A 14,001-nucleotide genomic window follows, 5' to 3' on the forward strand; every position below is an offset into this window, starting at 1 on the left:
GACTGCTTTGATATTGGTTGAATTAAATGCAATGAACCCATATTATTCTTACAATCAGAAAAAAAAAGCCACTTTAATTTTGGAGAAAAAAATCTAAGTAACAGAACAGAGGCATGCAGGAATTATACATCAAAATCAACAAATAAACATATTATAGTAGAGCAAATCAAAGGGCTGACCTACACATTTGAGTGTACTGCCAGTTATAAACTAATGGCAGTAATACGTTAACGAATAAATCAGTGATAGAAACTAGGCATAGTAACCACTTCAAGAATTGCAAATATTCTTGCTTTGTTGTATTTACTCAGATCAATGAGCTAAATCCTTAAGGGAACTATAAAACAGTATAAGAAGATAATTCCTGCTATCAAGGAATTTATATTCTCAGTGAAAAAAATAAAGACATTAAACTAAAGCAACAGGTGCATATACACACACAGATGCACATGCAAAGATTTCCCTGCCACACTGTGCACCAAAACCAAAAACTATGAACATAATAGTCACTGAATAATTAATTTAGGAAACAGCCATATTATGAAATATTATGTAGGCATGTTTTTAAAATATAGACCACTAATTTGGAAACTTCTCCAAGACAGGTGGAAAAAAAAAATCAAAAAATATAATGCCTTTCGTTAAAACACACACATGCATGCACACACACACAGAAAGGAGTGTGAAAAAGGTACATTAAGTTATTGACAGGCTTTATGTCTGGGATGGGGGACGATATATAATGGAAAATATTCACGCTTTATGCTTTTTCTACGTTTACTTGAAAACTTTATTGTCTAAGTAATAAAATAAGACAGACTGGGTACTCAGCAACTCAGAAGACCTCCCTTAACATCATATTATCCATTTAACTCTGAGAAATTCACTTAATTTCTCTGAACTTCTCTCTTCTCAAATACTTCAAGACTGCCGCATCAATCAAGTTACAGATTCTGACTAGATTGAAGATTTTGAATATGAATCAACATGCAGAATTTTCTCTATAGGCAAAGAAGAATGCTTGACTACTTGGACAGAAACAGGACATGATAAAATCTGTATTTTAGAAGCATTAACACCATACTACTGGATGGACTGACAAGAAGAAAGAGGTCAAGGCGGGATAGGCTATTAGGGTAAGCCAGAAATAAAGCCATAGGGTCAAATTAGAAAAGAAAAGGGAAAGCAGGTGATGGAGGTAAAATAGGGTGCTAGAGAAGAATAAAAGCATTTTAGAAAGGGGAGGATCTCTGAAATCATCAATTCCATCACCACCTTCCTACAACAATGAAATCAAGGCTCAGAGAAGTCATAAGATCATAAGCCTAAGACTATAAGCTGGCAGGAGCAGAGTAAAAATTTAAATCCAGTCCTTAATATAGTTCAATATTCTTTTGATAACACAATGACTCTCAATCAACTAATTAAATGGAACTATCAACTAACCAATAACCAACTGGAAATGAAGTGTTGAGAAGAAAAGGTCAGGAGTATTTCAAGCATGAGTAAATGATGATGCCACCAAGAGAAATGACTAAATCAAATGGAAGAGTTGGTCTGTGAAGGAAACATTTTGTTCTGGACACATTGAAGGTGATGGAACAACAGGAACTCTAAGTAGCAGTATCCAGTATGGTACATATATAATACTACATTCACTAAATGCCTGCTTTACCCAATTAAGTTTACCAAGCAGACAGTTTTACATATTCTTCCTCTAAAGTTAGAAGTATTCTACTAGGAGACCCTCATTAACGAATTATAAAGGAACCCCAAATCCGACTTCCCTAAGTCAATTTATTAACAACAGAAATATTGAAAAGTATTTTTTTTTAAGATTTTATTTATTTGACAGAGAGAGAGCACAAGTAGGCAGAGCAGCAGGCAGAGGGAGAGGGAGAAGCAGACTCCCTGCTGAGCAGGGAGCCCGATGCGGGGCTCCATCCCAGGACCCTGAGATCGTAACCCAAACCAAAGGCAGATGCTTAACCAACTGAGCCACCCAGGAGCCCCTTGAAAAGTATTTCTAAAGAACAGTGTATATTTCTAAAGACCAAAGTATATTGCCACAAGAAAATTTAATGAGGGAGAAGATGAGGACGAATGCTTGAGAATAACAGTATAAATTCCTATTATCATACTTACGATTTAAAAACAAACCCCACTGCTTGGTAATTTTAACTTTGTAAAAACCACCTTCATGAGAGCAATAGTTTTATTGTTTTCCAACCTGGCTTTAATTCTTTTATTTATTTACACTGCTTAGTTTGTTTAAAATAATAATTCTTCCCATGTGTCTTTTTATTATGTTTTCTTACACTGTTTTAAGAGTCTCAAGACGAGGGTAGAAGACATCAAAATATAACAATAATTTAGATATAGTACAAAAATAGCAAGGAATCAAAGAATATAGTGATATTGGTTAAGTACTAAAAAGCACACACACCAGCTGGAGAAAAAGTGAAATGATGACATGAGAGCAGGACAGAGCATGGGAAATACAAAGTCCTGGCTGACTACGTGAACCCTTATATATGCCCTCCAATGTCAGTGCTATTTTCTAAAACACAAGTCACCTACACTTTGATTCTCACTTCTTACACCTTTAACTTTCTTCCTTCCTCATATTTGTAAAATCTCTCTTCCATCCATGTTTGATTCAAGCCCCATCTCAATAACAAGAGAAAGCCCAGTATAATATGGAAAAAGCCTTGAAATAATAAAACCTGAGTATGCATTCAAGTTATGCCATATTGTCTTAAAATAAAAATTATGATATTTCTTTCCTAATTCCAATCCTGGTATTCAAATCAATCAGTCCAACATGAATGATGGGAGAAGAGGAAAGGGGCACACTGTGCATGCAGAGATTAGGTCCTGCTTTTTACCACTTCCCATTTACTAACTGCTCATTCCCACTTGTACATTCCATTTCCAAGTCCATTTATCCCTGAGTGGATAAAGAAAAACAGAGCTCTTCTTCTACCTTTTAATATTTATGAAGAACATAGCATGAAATATTTTCTTATCCATCCCAAACCAAGATATGCAAAGATATCTAGATAACACTGAAACAAAAGTCCCTGGGGTGCCTGGGTGGCTCAGTTGGTTAAGCGTCTGCCTTCAGCCCAGGTCATGATCCCAGGGTCCTGGGATCAAGTCCTGCATTGGGCTCCCTCCCAGCTCGTGCTCTCCATTGCATGCTCTCAAATAAGTAAAATCTTAAAAAAAAAAAAATAAAAAGTCCTTGGGGTGCCTGGGTGGCTCAGACGGTTGGGCATCTGCCTTCGGCTCAGGTCATGATCCGGTGTCCCGGTATCGAGTCCCACATCGGGCTCCTTGCTCGGCGGGGAGCCTGCTTCTCCCTCTCCCTGCCGCTCCCCCTGCTTGTACTCTCGAATAAAAAATAAAAAATCTTGGAGAAAAAAAAAAGTCCTTGCCCTAGAAAGATGATACTAATTGAGACAAGAGAGAGAACATATATATAAACAAGAAAAACTAACAAATGCCTATTCAGTAGCATAGAGAGCAGGCGTTACACTGGGGTTCAGAGGCTAAAAGGCCATAGGCTCAGGCAATCACATACAGCAAGCCAGGCAGGATTTAAATGTGTAAAGAGGGGCGCCTGGGTGGCTCAGTTGTTAAGCGTCTGCCTTCGGCTCAGGTCATGATCCCAGGGTCCTGGGATCGAGTCCCACATCGGCCTCCCTGCTCGGCGGGAAGCCTGCTTCTCCCTCTCCCACTCCCCCTGCTTGTGTTCCTGCTCTCTCTGTCTCTCTCTCTGTCAAATAAATAAAATCTTTTAAAAAAATAAAAATAAATGTGTAAAGAAACGTTATTCCAGCAAGAGAAAACGAGGTAAGCTAAAATGAGAATCATGTTAGGGAAAGAAAATAGTGAGACAACAATGAATAAATCAGTCTGGTAAAAAGGACCAAACCAATTTATTCATTCAAGGAAGAGGTAGAGTGGTCTAAGGATTTTAGATTTTTGGCCATAGGTACAATAGGAAAACACCAAAAGTTTTCTGAGGAAGCAACATGTGCTAAGTTCATTCCTGCTCAGAAATGGTTGGCTTAAATTTCTTAACATTTAGATCTCTTCAAATGTCACTTTATCAACAGAACAGTTTTCTCTATCCACCCTGAGTAGTCCCTGGACCACTATCTCAGACAGTCTAAGTTACTTAACCATGCTTTTTTTGTCCTAGCAACTTAAATCACTACCTGAAATCACATTATTTCTTTTCACTTAGTTGTGTCTCCCACATCAGAATGCTAGCTCCCACCACTTAAAGGTGAAACCTGTGGTGTTCACTTCTGTATCCCCAACATAGCACATAGTAGGTCCTCAGTAAGTACTTAAGTGAATGAGTGAATGAATGCTGATCTCAGCAATCAGTACCACTCCCAAAGAGATGAAAAAGTAAGTCACTTTTTTAAAAAGATTTTATTTATTGGGCGCCTGGGTGGCTCAGTTGGTTAAGCGACTGCCTTCGGCTCGGGTCATGATCCTGGAGTCCCGGGATCAAGTCCCGCATCGGGCTCCCTGCTCAGCGAGGAGCCTGCTTCTCCCTCTGACCCTCCCCCCTCTCATGTACTCTCTCTCATTCTCGCTCTCTCAAATAAATAAATAAATCTTAAAAAAAAAAAAAAGTTAAAAAAAAAAATAAAAAGATTTTATTTATTTCCCAGAGAGAGAGAGAAAGAGACAGAGGGAGCGCACAAGCAGGGGGAGTGGCAGGCAGAGGGAAGCAGGCCCCCCACTGAGTAAGGAGACTGATGCCGGACTTGATCCCAGGGTCCTAGGATCATGACCTGAGCTTTAGGCATCCGCCTGACTGAGCCACCCAGGTGTCCCAATAAATCATTTTTTTAAGAGAAATTTTTTGTTAACTTTTACCGAGAATTCTCTTTAGTTTCTCCATTCAGCCCACCTTCCCTTCCTCACCTTTTTCTATTTCTTACTCTTCTTAATTTCAACATTAAATTTCATTACTCCAAACACTATAATAAATACCATAAAAGGGAAAAAACATAAGAACTGAAACGTGGAAATTTTGTAAATTATATTATCCAAATACATTAATATATATGCCTGTATTTTTTTATCCTATAGACCTGTAATGCCTATGGGACAAAATACATTCACAATGTTTTACTGTATGTGGGTCAAAATAAAATACCAAATGCTTTTACAAGTTCCCTTAATGAGTGAGAATCATCAAACTAAAAAGGATTTCAGTAAGTCATCTGACTTGCCACCTGTATATCAAGGTAAAATTCATCAGTTTAAAAAATATTTCTAGTGACAGAGAATCTGTGACTTTGCTTGATGTTTGTTGTTAAGCTCCTAGTACAACAAAAGTATTTGTTTCAAGTTTCATATATTATCATGTGCTTGCTCTATTCTGTGTTTATGGTCTACATCCAAATGATGTGTTTATGACTCCATCTTCTCTTTTTCACTGAATAGCCTCAGAGACACACTAGTTTCTTCAGACTTGTTAAAACAGTTTATAAAACTGTACACATCTCTAAAACAGATCTGAAGAGTTCAGGGAATACTGAGAGGATGATTTGAGGTTCTCAGGTAATAAGCATTTATTGAGAATCACTATACAGAAATATGACACCGAAATATATTAAAGTATCGAGGGGCGCCTGAGTGGCTCAGTGGGTTAAGCAACTGCCTTCGGCTCAGGTCATGATCCTGGAGTCCCGGGATCGAGTCCCGCATCGGGCTCCCTGCTCAGCAGGGAGTCTGCTTCTCCCTCTCCCACTCCCCGTTTGTGTTCCCTCTCTCATTGTGTCTTTCTCTGTCAAATAAATAAATAAATAAAATCTTAAAAAAAAAAAAAAAGTATCGAACTATGAAAAACAATATGCTTTAACAATGACCTCCAAATCTCATTCTACTTTGCCTGGGAGTAACTGGTCTTTACTCTTTTATATTTTTTCAAGATTCATCCTATCAGATAGGTCCAAGATTTAAAATCTGCTTCAAAATAACAAACAAAAGGACATTAAGTGATTATAAATAAGGTAGCTATGTGGTAAAGATTTATTGAAGCTGATATATGGGTACATGAAGTTCATTATACAATTCTACTTCTATTTATAGTTAAAATTTTCTATTACAGAAGTTAAAGATTCTTCCCTCAGAATGATTCATTATAGAATAAAAGTTAAAAGTACAATTAAGTTGTAATTTAACTTATAAAAATTGACCATCAACACTATAGTTCATCTCAACTACATGCATGTACAGTCGACCCTTAAACAACCACGCAGGTCCACTTATATGCGCATTTTTCATAGTACAGTACTATAAATGTACTTTCATTATGATTTTATTAATATTTTCTCCAGCTTCCTTTATTGTAAGAATACAGTTTATAAATATACATATACACACATAATATAAACAAAACATTGTCAATCGCCTGTTTATGTTATCAGTAAGGTTTCCAGTCAACAATAGGCTATCAGTAGTTAAGCTTTTGATGAGTCAAAAGTTGTAACAGGGATTTATACCTGCACAGGGCTTGGTGCCCCTAGCCCTGTATTGTTCAGGGACCAACTGTGTATTTTTATTTAATCATTAATCCAATTAATGAATAAATTTGCTGAGCAACCTCAACTAAAGACACACTAAACTAGAACAAGATGCTAGAATACATGGTCTCTGGGTCACCTTAAAAAAAAAAAAAAATCACTTCAGGGGCACCTAGGTGGCTCAGGGGGTTAAGCATCTGCCGTCTGCCTTCCACTCAGGTCATGATCTCAGGGTCCTGGGATGGAGCCCTGTGTTGGGCTCCCTTGCTCAGCATGGAGCCTGCTTCTCCCTCTGCCACTCTCCCTGCTTGTGTGCGCCTGAGCGTGCGCATGCCGACAAATAAATAAAATCTTAAAAAAAAAAAATTTTTTTTTAATTACTTCCATAAGCCTAAAGTATATTAAGTATATAAAATTAATGACTACAAGATTACTTAGTACGACAGAAAAAAGTTATTTCCCAAGGGCATATGTACCCCAAGTTGAATAGTTCAGGGTATTCGTGTGCCAATCAACAATGCTATAAACAATATTGAAGACTTAGTTTTTAAAGTTTAATAGTAAAGTTTTAATTATTCACTGGGAAGCTTTTTTTTTTAATTTTTTTTTTTTTTTTTTAAGATTCTATTTATTTGCGAGAGAGAGAATGAGACAGAGAGCATGAGAGGGAGGAGGGTCAGAGGGAGAAGCAGACTCCCTGATGAGCAGGGAGCCTGATGTGGGACTTGATCCCAGGACTCCAGGATCATGACCTGAGCTGAAAGCAGTCACTTAACCAACTGAGCCACCCAGGCGCCCCCACTGGGAAGCTTTTATTTTTTTTTATTTTTTTAAAGATTTTTAAATTTATTTGACAGAGAGAGACACAGCAAGAGAGGGAACACAAGCAGGGGGAGTGGGAGAGGGAGAAGCAGGCTTCCTGCCAAGCAGGGAGCCCCATGCGGGGCTCGATCCCAGGACCCTGAGACCACGACCTGAGCCGAAGGCAGACGCTCAACCGACTGAGCCACCCAGGCGCCCCTCACTGGGAAGCTTTTAATGTGCCTCTGACTTCCTAGGCACCAAAGGTGTTTTGGTTTAGGCAATCTCTATAAATGCTTGTTAAAGGAATGCACATTTTTTAATTGAATAAAATGCAAATACCAAAATCTGCTTAATACAAGGACATAAAATATACTTCGAAAGCCAAAACTGGGGGCGCCTGGGTGGCTCAGAGGGTTGGGCGTCTGCCTTTGGCTCGAGTCACGATCTCAGGGTCCTGGGATTGAGTCCCACATTGGGCTCCCTGCTTAGCAGAGACCCTGCTTCTCCCTCTGCCTGCCATTCCCCTGCGCTCTCTGACAAATAAAATCTTAAAAAAAAAAAAAAGGCCAAAACTGGTAAAACTTAGTTTGCAAAATCTGGCATTTTTACAAATTGGGCAGCTCTTGTTATGTAAATTAAAAAGGAAAAAAAATGAAGCCAGTTATCTGGACTAATGCTAAGAACAACTGTTAAAAAATATCAAAATAGCCCTAAACAAACAAATTTGAGAAACTGAGTTTAGAGTACCTAAGGACTAATTTTTTCCCATCTGCATGTGGAACTACTGCTGTCATTATTTAGATAAGCAACTCAACAAACCCAAGATACTCTCCAGCTCCTTACGTGTTAAAAGATAACACATTTCCCACTAACAATCGTTAATTTTTCAAACTCAAGTTAGTTTTTTAACAGACTTATGGGTGGACTGATTACTCATTCAACACAATGGAGGGACACTGTTCTAGATGCTGAGGACATAGCACAGAACAAAACATCCCTGCCCTTATTATGAAACTTACATTCTAGTGGCTGGTTGAGAAAATTCTGTGGTTTCTTTCTTTCTTATCACTTATTCTGCTTCACCATACTTTCATGGCTCTTTTACATATGTACTATCAAATAGACTTCAACAGTTTTAAAGTTCAGGCTTATATGTACCCAAGTAACTGATTTGAGACCAGCCCTTAAACAGAATAGTTTAAAAAAGCAATAAAGGACTTTCAATTAGTAAAAACTTCACTTCAGATAAAAACCAGAACTTATTGGGCAATGTAAAATCAACTCAGTCAGAATTTTTGACAACTAATATTCCTACTCTTCAAAAAGGCAGAAAAAATTTTTACTTTATCCTTGTATTTCTCAATTTTAAACTTTAAATTCTATTTCTGAGCAGAATCTCTTTTTTAAACAAAATTTCATGGAAAATACCTAAACTTGAAATGTGTAAAATTCCCATTGAAATAGGAAAGACTGGCCAGTCCGCCAGTCCCCATGACCTTAGTGCATGAAATGCCTCCAAAGATACTTCAGAAACATTTGAAAGTCACTGTCCTAAGTAAATGTGCTATCTAAAAAACTAACAAAAACCATAAAAATATTTTTTAAAGTATTTAGATTTAAATAACTCCAAGATTCTTGTGTTGTATAATATACTGTAATTCTCTGTGAGACATCTGACAAGCACAATTTCTCTGAGCCTTAATTTTTCCCACCTATGAAATGATGACCTTACACTACAATACATGATGGTCTGTCAACCCTAAAATCGTACTACGATGAAGGCTGTGATAAAATTAGTAGTGGCCATTTCTGATTTTAGGACAGGCACATCATGAGAGTATACATTTTCATCTTTGCAGATCTTAATTTCAAGCTTCTGTTACCATCTCTGCTTTAGATTTAATGTCTCTAAATTATTACTACTACACATCTTTTTCCAAGATCATAAGAAGCTAGATGGAAAGATTTTTTAAGCACTTCAATGTACTTATCTTCAGGGAAGATATGTACCAGAAATAATGTGTTCAGGGGGAAAAAGGACAACTTTGCTTAGATTTGTTTTGCCTAAATCTGAAAGGGGATGATGCCTACTATTTGCACAGTGACTAGAACAGGAAGAAAGTGTGCCAAAGGAGGAAAAGAATGAGACTAAAACAAGACAATATTCTTGATGACTAGAAGAGTAACACAAGCCTTTCAAATAAAGCAGCTTCCTCAGTTACAAGAAAGTCATGCTTCTTATAAAAATCGTAACCCAAATATATATATATACACACACAATTATTTTGACTCTCTATTCAAATATTTCATACTAATAGTCAGTCGTGAGTGCATTTTTAGAAATCAGACTCTCCATCTCCAAAAATGCCAGAAAATACATTTCTGTATATTCTTCCGCTAAATAATCTAGAGTACTAGTGAGTCATATTCTGCTGGAAGTGACAGATCTGAGGAAAAGGGTAAACTTTAGTTATACAACAAAGAAAAAGCATTATAAAATCAAGTTACAATTCAGTTATTTTCATCTAACGTGTTAAAAAAGAAAAAGAGAAACAGGCATTTCAACATAAAGAGGTATGAACTATTAGACTGTGCCAAAAAAGTTGTTCTAGAGAGACTGGTTGCTAAATAAGTCATAACTCTGTAATTATAAACCATTTGTACACAGGATGAACTATTATAAATAGCTCTTTTTGCTAATAAGGGTCATGAGAAAGTCACACCATGGATGGTTTTGAGTTATCAAGGAGACCATTCTATATGACAACCCTGGAGTCTCACAAAGTCCCATAGCCATCTGTACAAGCTCTGCTTAAATTCTCACAGAGGTTCACAACTACTTAGTATCATCCTTACAAAAGGCAATCTCAGGTCTATTACATTGACAAAAAGGAGGTATTTTCATCCAGAGTTTCCCTGGCGAGTGCCTGTAGAAGGGTTTTCATTAACTGTTTTTAATCCACCCAAGCACTGTCAATTTTAAGCCACACCATTCAATTCTGTACGATAAGAAAATGTTACCAATTAAGATAATATTTTTCTATCATCATTTCAAAATATGTGTTTCAGAGATGTTAGAATTTGAGAAAATGTGCATCTTATAAATCCACCAGGCAAGAACTTTACAAGAAGGAAAGTCCAAGACCAACCACTCATCCTTTTTTATTTAACAGAATAAAAAATTAAGTATTCCCTACAGAGTAGAAAACATGCTGAGTAAAACTTGGGTTTGGCCCCAGTTATACTTTAAATCAATAGAACTATGTGATTTTGAATACTCATCTACTATCATTACGGCTAACTGTGGATCACAAAACAGCTTTAAGATTTTGTTTTATTTAGAGAAAGAGAATGTCGGATACTTAACCAACTGAGTCACTCAGTTTGCCCCTAAACATCTGACTCTTGGTTTTGGCTCAGGTCATGATTTCAGGGTCCTGGGATGGAGCACCACACTGGGCTCAGCGCTCAGTACAGAGTCTGCTTGTCCTTCTCTCTCCCTCTCTGCTCCTCCCCTGGCTCGCACTCTCTTTGTAATAAATAAAAATCTTTAAAAAAGAAATAAATGAGCATAACTGCTTATGTACATTATAAAACATAAAGCACAACTGTGATGTCAGATTTTTATTAATGGCATACCTGACTAATATAACACTATGTCCATGTCTTACTATGGCTGGTTTTATAGTTTTAAAAAATAAAAAAACTAACTTTGTCACTTTGCTAATTAAGCCTGTCCTCAAAAATTATTTGAAGTTATAATTTAGACATTAAATAAAATGACCATTAAATTTAATAGTAAATGCGGAGAATCAAAGTATACTACAGATAATTACCTATTTTACAGATTTCAAATGTTTTATAAGCACATTAAAAATATTTCATGGGGGCGCCTGGGTGGCTCAGTCGTTGAGCATCTGCCTTCGGCTCAGGTCACGATCCCAGAGTCCTGGGATCGAGCCCCACATCGGGCTCCCTGCTCGGTGGGAAGCCTGCTTCTCCCTCTCCCACTCCCCCTGCTTGTGTTCCCTCTCTCACTGTGTCTCTGTCAAATAAATAAAATCTTAAAAAAAAAAAAAAAAAATTTTATGGACATTCTAAAGAGTAGGAATGAGGATTAATTATCTGTCATAGTTCTAATTCAAGTGCTCAGAATCTGGATTACGTTATTACACTTAAAAAAAAATTTAGGTATCACATAAATTTTTAAATGTAGGCTTTTTTCCCCCCTCTTTTAACATAATACAGTTTCAACAGTCTTTCCTACTGGAAAAAGACAGCAGTGTTTCCTCTTGTATGTGCCTTGATTTCTGTTAGAGTTATTTAACTTTTCCTACCCAGAAAAAAACACTCAATTTAGACTACTTTAACTACAGGAACTCATCATGTCTGAAAATGGAAGTCAGAAATCTTTTCTTCATTTCAGTCATTTCTGGCAAATGAGAAATAAAGCCAGCTAAATGTTTAGCTCCTACTAGTCCTCCTCTGCCATCACATGCCAAGGGAAGCTCTTGCAGTGAGTAATCATTCCAACCAAACCCCAAAGTCAGAAAATCAGATCCTTTGTTCCATTTAAATAGGTCCATCATCATGTGGTTTATCTTTTCAAATTAAAATGATGATACTCCAAGGTCAACCAATATCACTAGATATAAAATCTAAATTAAGTGAGCTTTACATCATTAGGAGTCAGAAATATAAATGCATTTTAAGTGACAACACTACTAGCAAATTAAGTTGTGTGAATTTAAGTATTTACTATTAGGTTTTCCTCACTATGATTTCCATAATATAATGTGTACAAATGTAAACATATAATGCTTTGGATAAAAGTCTACTCTGCTCAACAGTAAAGAAAACTATTTTAAAAATCATTTCTATAATTTCAGAACTAAAAGTGCAACTACAGTATAACTGCCTTTATATTCCAAATAAGAAATGCTTTTTCAGAAATTTCTCTGAAGAATGGAAAAAATTATAAAGCAAAGGACAGCAATGACTTTTCAGAGGAATTCCATTTTGCAGCTTTAAATCATCTACCTGAATAAACAATATAAGGGATGCAAATCCCTCCTCTAACACTGTTTTAAAAGAAATCATTGCATAATACCCCTGAAACAAATAATACATTATATGTTAATAGAAAAAAAAATTGCATAATAATTTGACAAAGAATTAAGTCTTTATCAAGTAGTTCCTTTCTGTAGGATACCAATAATCAAATAATAAATTTAATAAATACGTACAGTTCCAGAGAGGACATCATGGGGGCAACAGTTGAGAAGGTGACTCTTGCATACTCTGTCATCACTGAATTTGATTCGTTGACGAGTAGTATCTCCTGCAATATAGAAAAGTTAATAACATTCAAGGTTAGACAACTGGAAAATACTTATTTTCTGAGAGCCCTATCATCTCTAGCTTTTGCTGTGTGGCTACAAACACACACACATTTATTTATAAATCAGCTCAAGAGGGATTAGTTTTTTATATAACATCCTATAGAAAAACTATTTTAGACATGCAGTTGCAGTATGTGTACTGCAAATGTAATTCAAATAGTCAAAGTGGGAAAGCAATGCATTCCGTTAAACAGAGTACTTCAGAAAAGCATAGGATATAGAGCAGGAATGGACTTTAAAGATTATCGAGTCCAACTCCTTCGCACTGCAGATGATGAAACTGATGCCCCAAGAGGTTAAGTGACTTGCAGCAGACCCACTAGGAGAGTTTCTACTGGTATACAATGTTCCCTACTTGATGCTAAGCATAGATTTATTTTGTAATTATTTACATTAATTGAAAAACATAAAAAGTAATCTTGCAAACATTGCATACACACTGCGAATCCCCACTGAACCCCAGACGCCATTTCTTCCACTATTTTGTTCCAGCTGAAGTGTCTCCCTTTTGCTGCTGGGATGAGTTAGAGAGGGTAGAATAGCGTGTTTAAGAGTGTACAAACCTGGAAGAAGGACTTACACACCAGTCAGACAAAGGCACATTGCCTAAATGAAACGTTAACTTTAATGCCTCCAAAGGTACCATACCTTCAAATTTTAGGTGATCTGTGCTACATATGGCCAAACCGGGTATATTTAAATTTATTCTGTCTTCATATAACACAGTACACCCTCCTAAGCAACAGAAGCATCCAACCTCCTAATCAAATATGCCTATCCAACTCAAACTTTAAAGAGTCTAAGAAAAAGAAAGGTAACTAACTCTAGTAACAAAATACAGATGTTAGTTACAATTTTTTTTGCTTAGAATCTCTTTGGGGAAAAAAAAGAAAAAAAAACTCTTAAGGACATTTTTTCTACGTAGAATGATAAGCCCTAAGAAATGTAGGTGTTTTATTCTAGCCTTAAATTGATATCATCATTGATGAACGAAAACCTACTGATGAATTACTGAAGCGAGAACTGTTGGTACCAAAAGAGATTGTAAATACCTCTGTACTTCACATGATGTCTGGGGCACTCCAAAAACTCATCTAGGAAGTGATTCAATTATTTAAATTAATTTCTATTATTCTCATGTGAATAACAAAAAGGTTAAGCCTTTACCCCTTTCACATGGTCTTATTTTGAAGAGCTTAATGCAAAGTCAACTAAATATGTCATTTTTAGGTGGGGTA

General features: G+C 36.5%; 1 protein-coding gene across 11 annotated transcripts in view; it reads right to left on the reverse strand.

Annotated features, from left to right (window-relative positions):
• LUC7L2 (LUC7 like 2, pre-mRNA splicing factor) overlaps window positions 1–14,001 on the reverse strand; it is an 83,270-nt gene that overhangs the window by 55,055 nt on the left and 14,214 nt on the right. For 9 of the 11 annotated variants that reach the window (XM_064574900.1, XM_064574899.1, XM_064574902.1 and 6 more), the window contains one exon: window positions 12,608–12,702. In XM_064574900.1, coding sequence (XP_064430970.1) covers window positions 12,608–12,702 — 95 coding nt within the window. Of the gene's footprint in view, window positions 1–12,607; window positions 12,703–13,203; window positions 13,278–14,001 lie in introns of all 11 variants that reach the window. The other 2 variants (XR_010406346.1, XM_054505180.2) reach the window with 1 other exon arrangement.

Source organism: Mirounga angustirostris, unplaced genomic scaffold (genome assembly GCF_029215605.1).
Source record: "Mirounga angustirostris isolate CCGP_5_RB_7025 unplaced genomic scaffold, mMirAng1.0.hap1 SCAF_12, whole genome shotgun sequence".
Classification (NCBI taxonomy): domain Eukaryota; kingdom Metazoa; phylum Chordata; class Mammalia; order Carnivora; family Phocidae; genus Mirounga; species Mirounga angustirostris.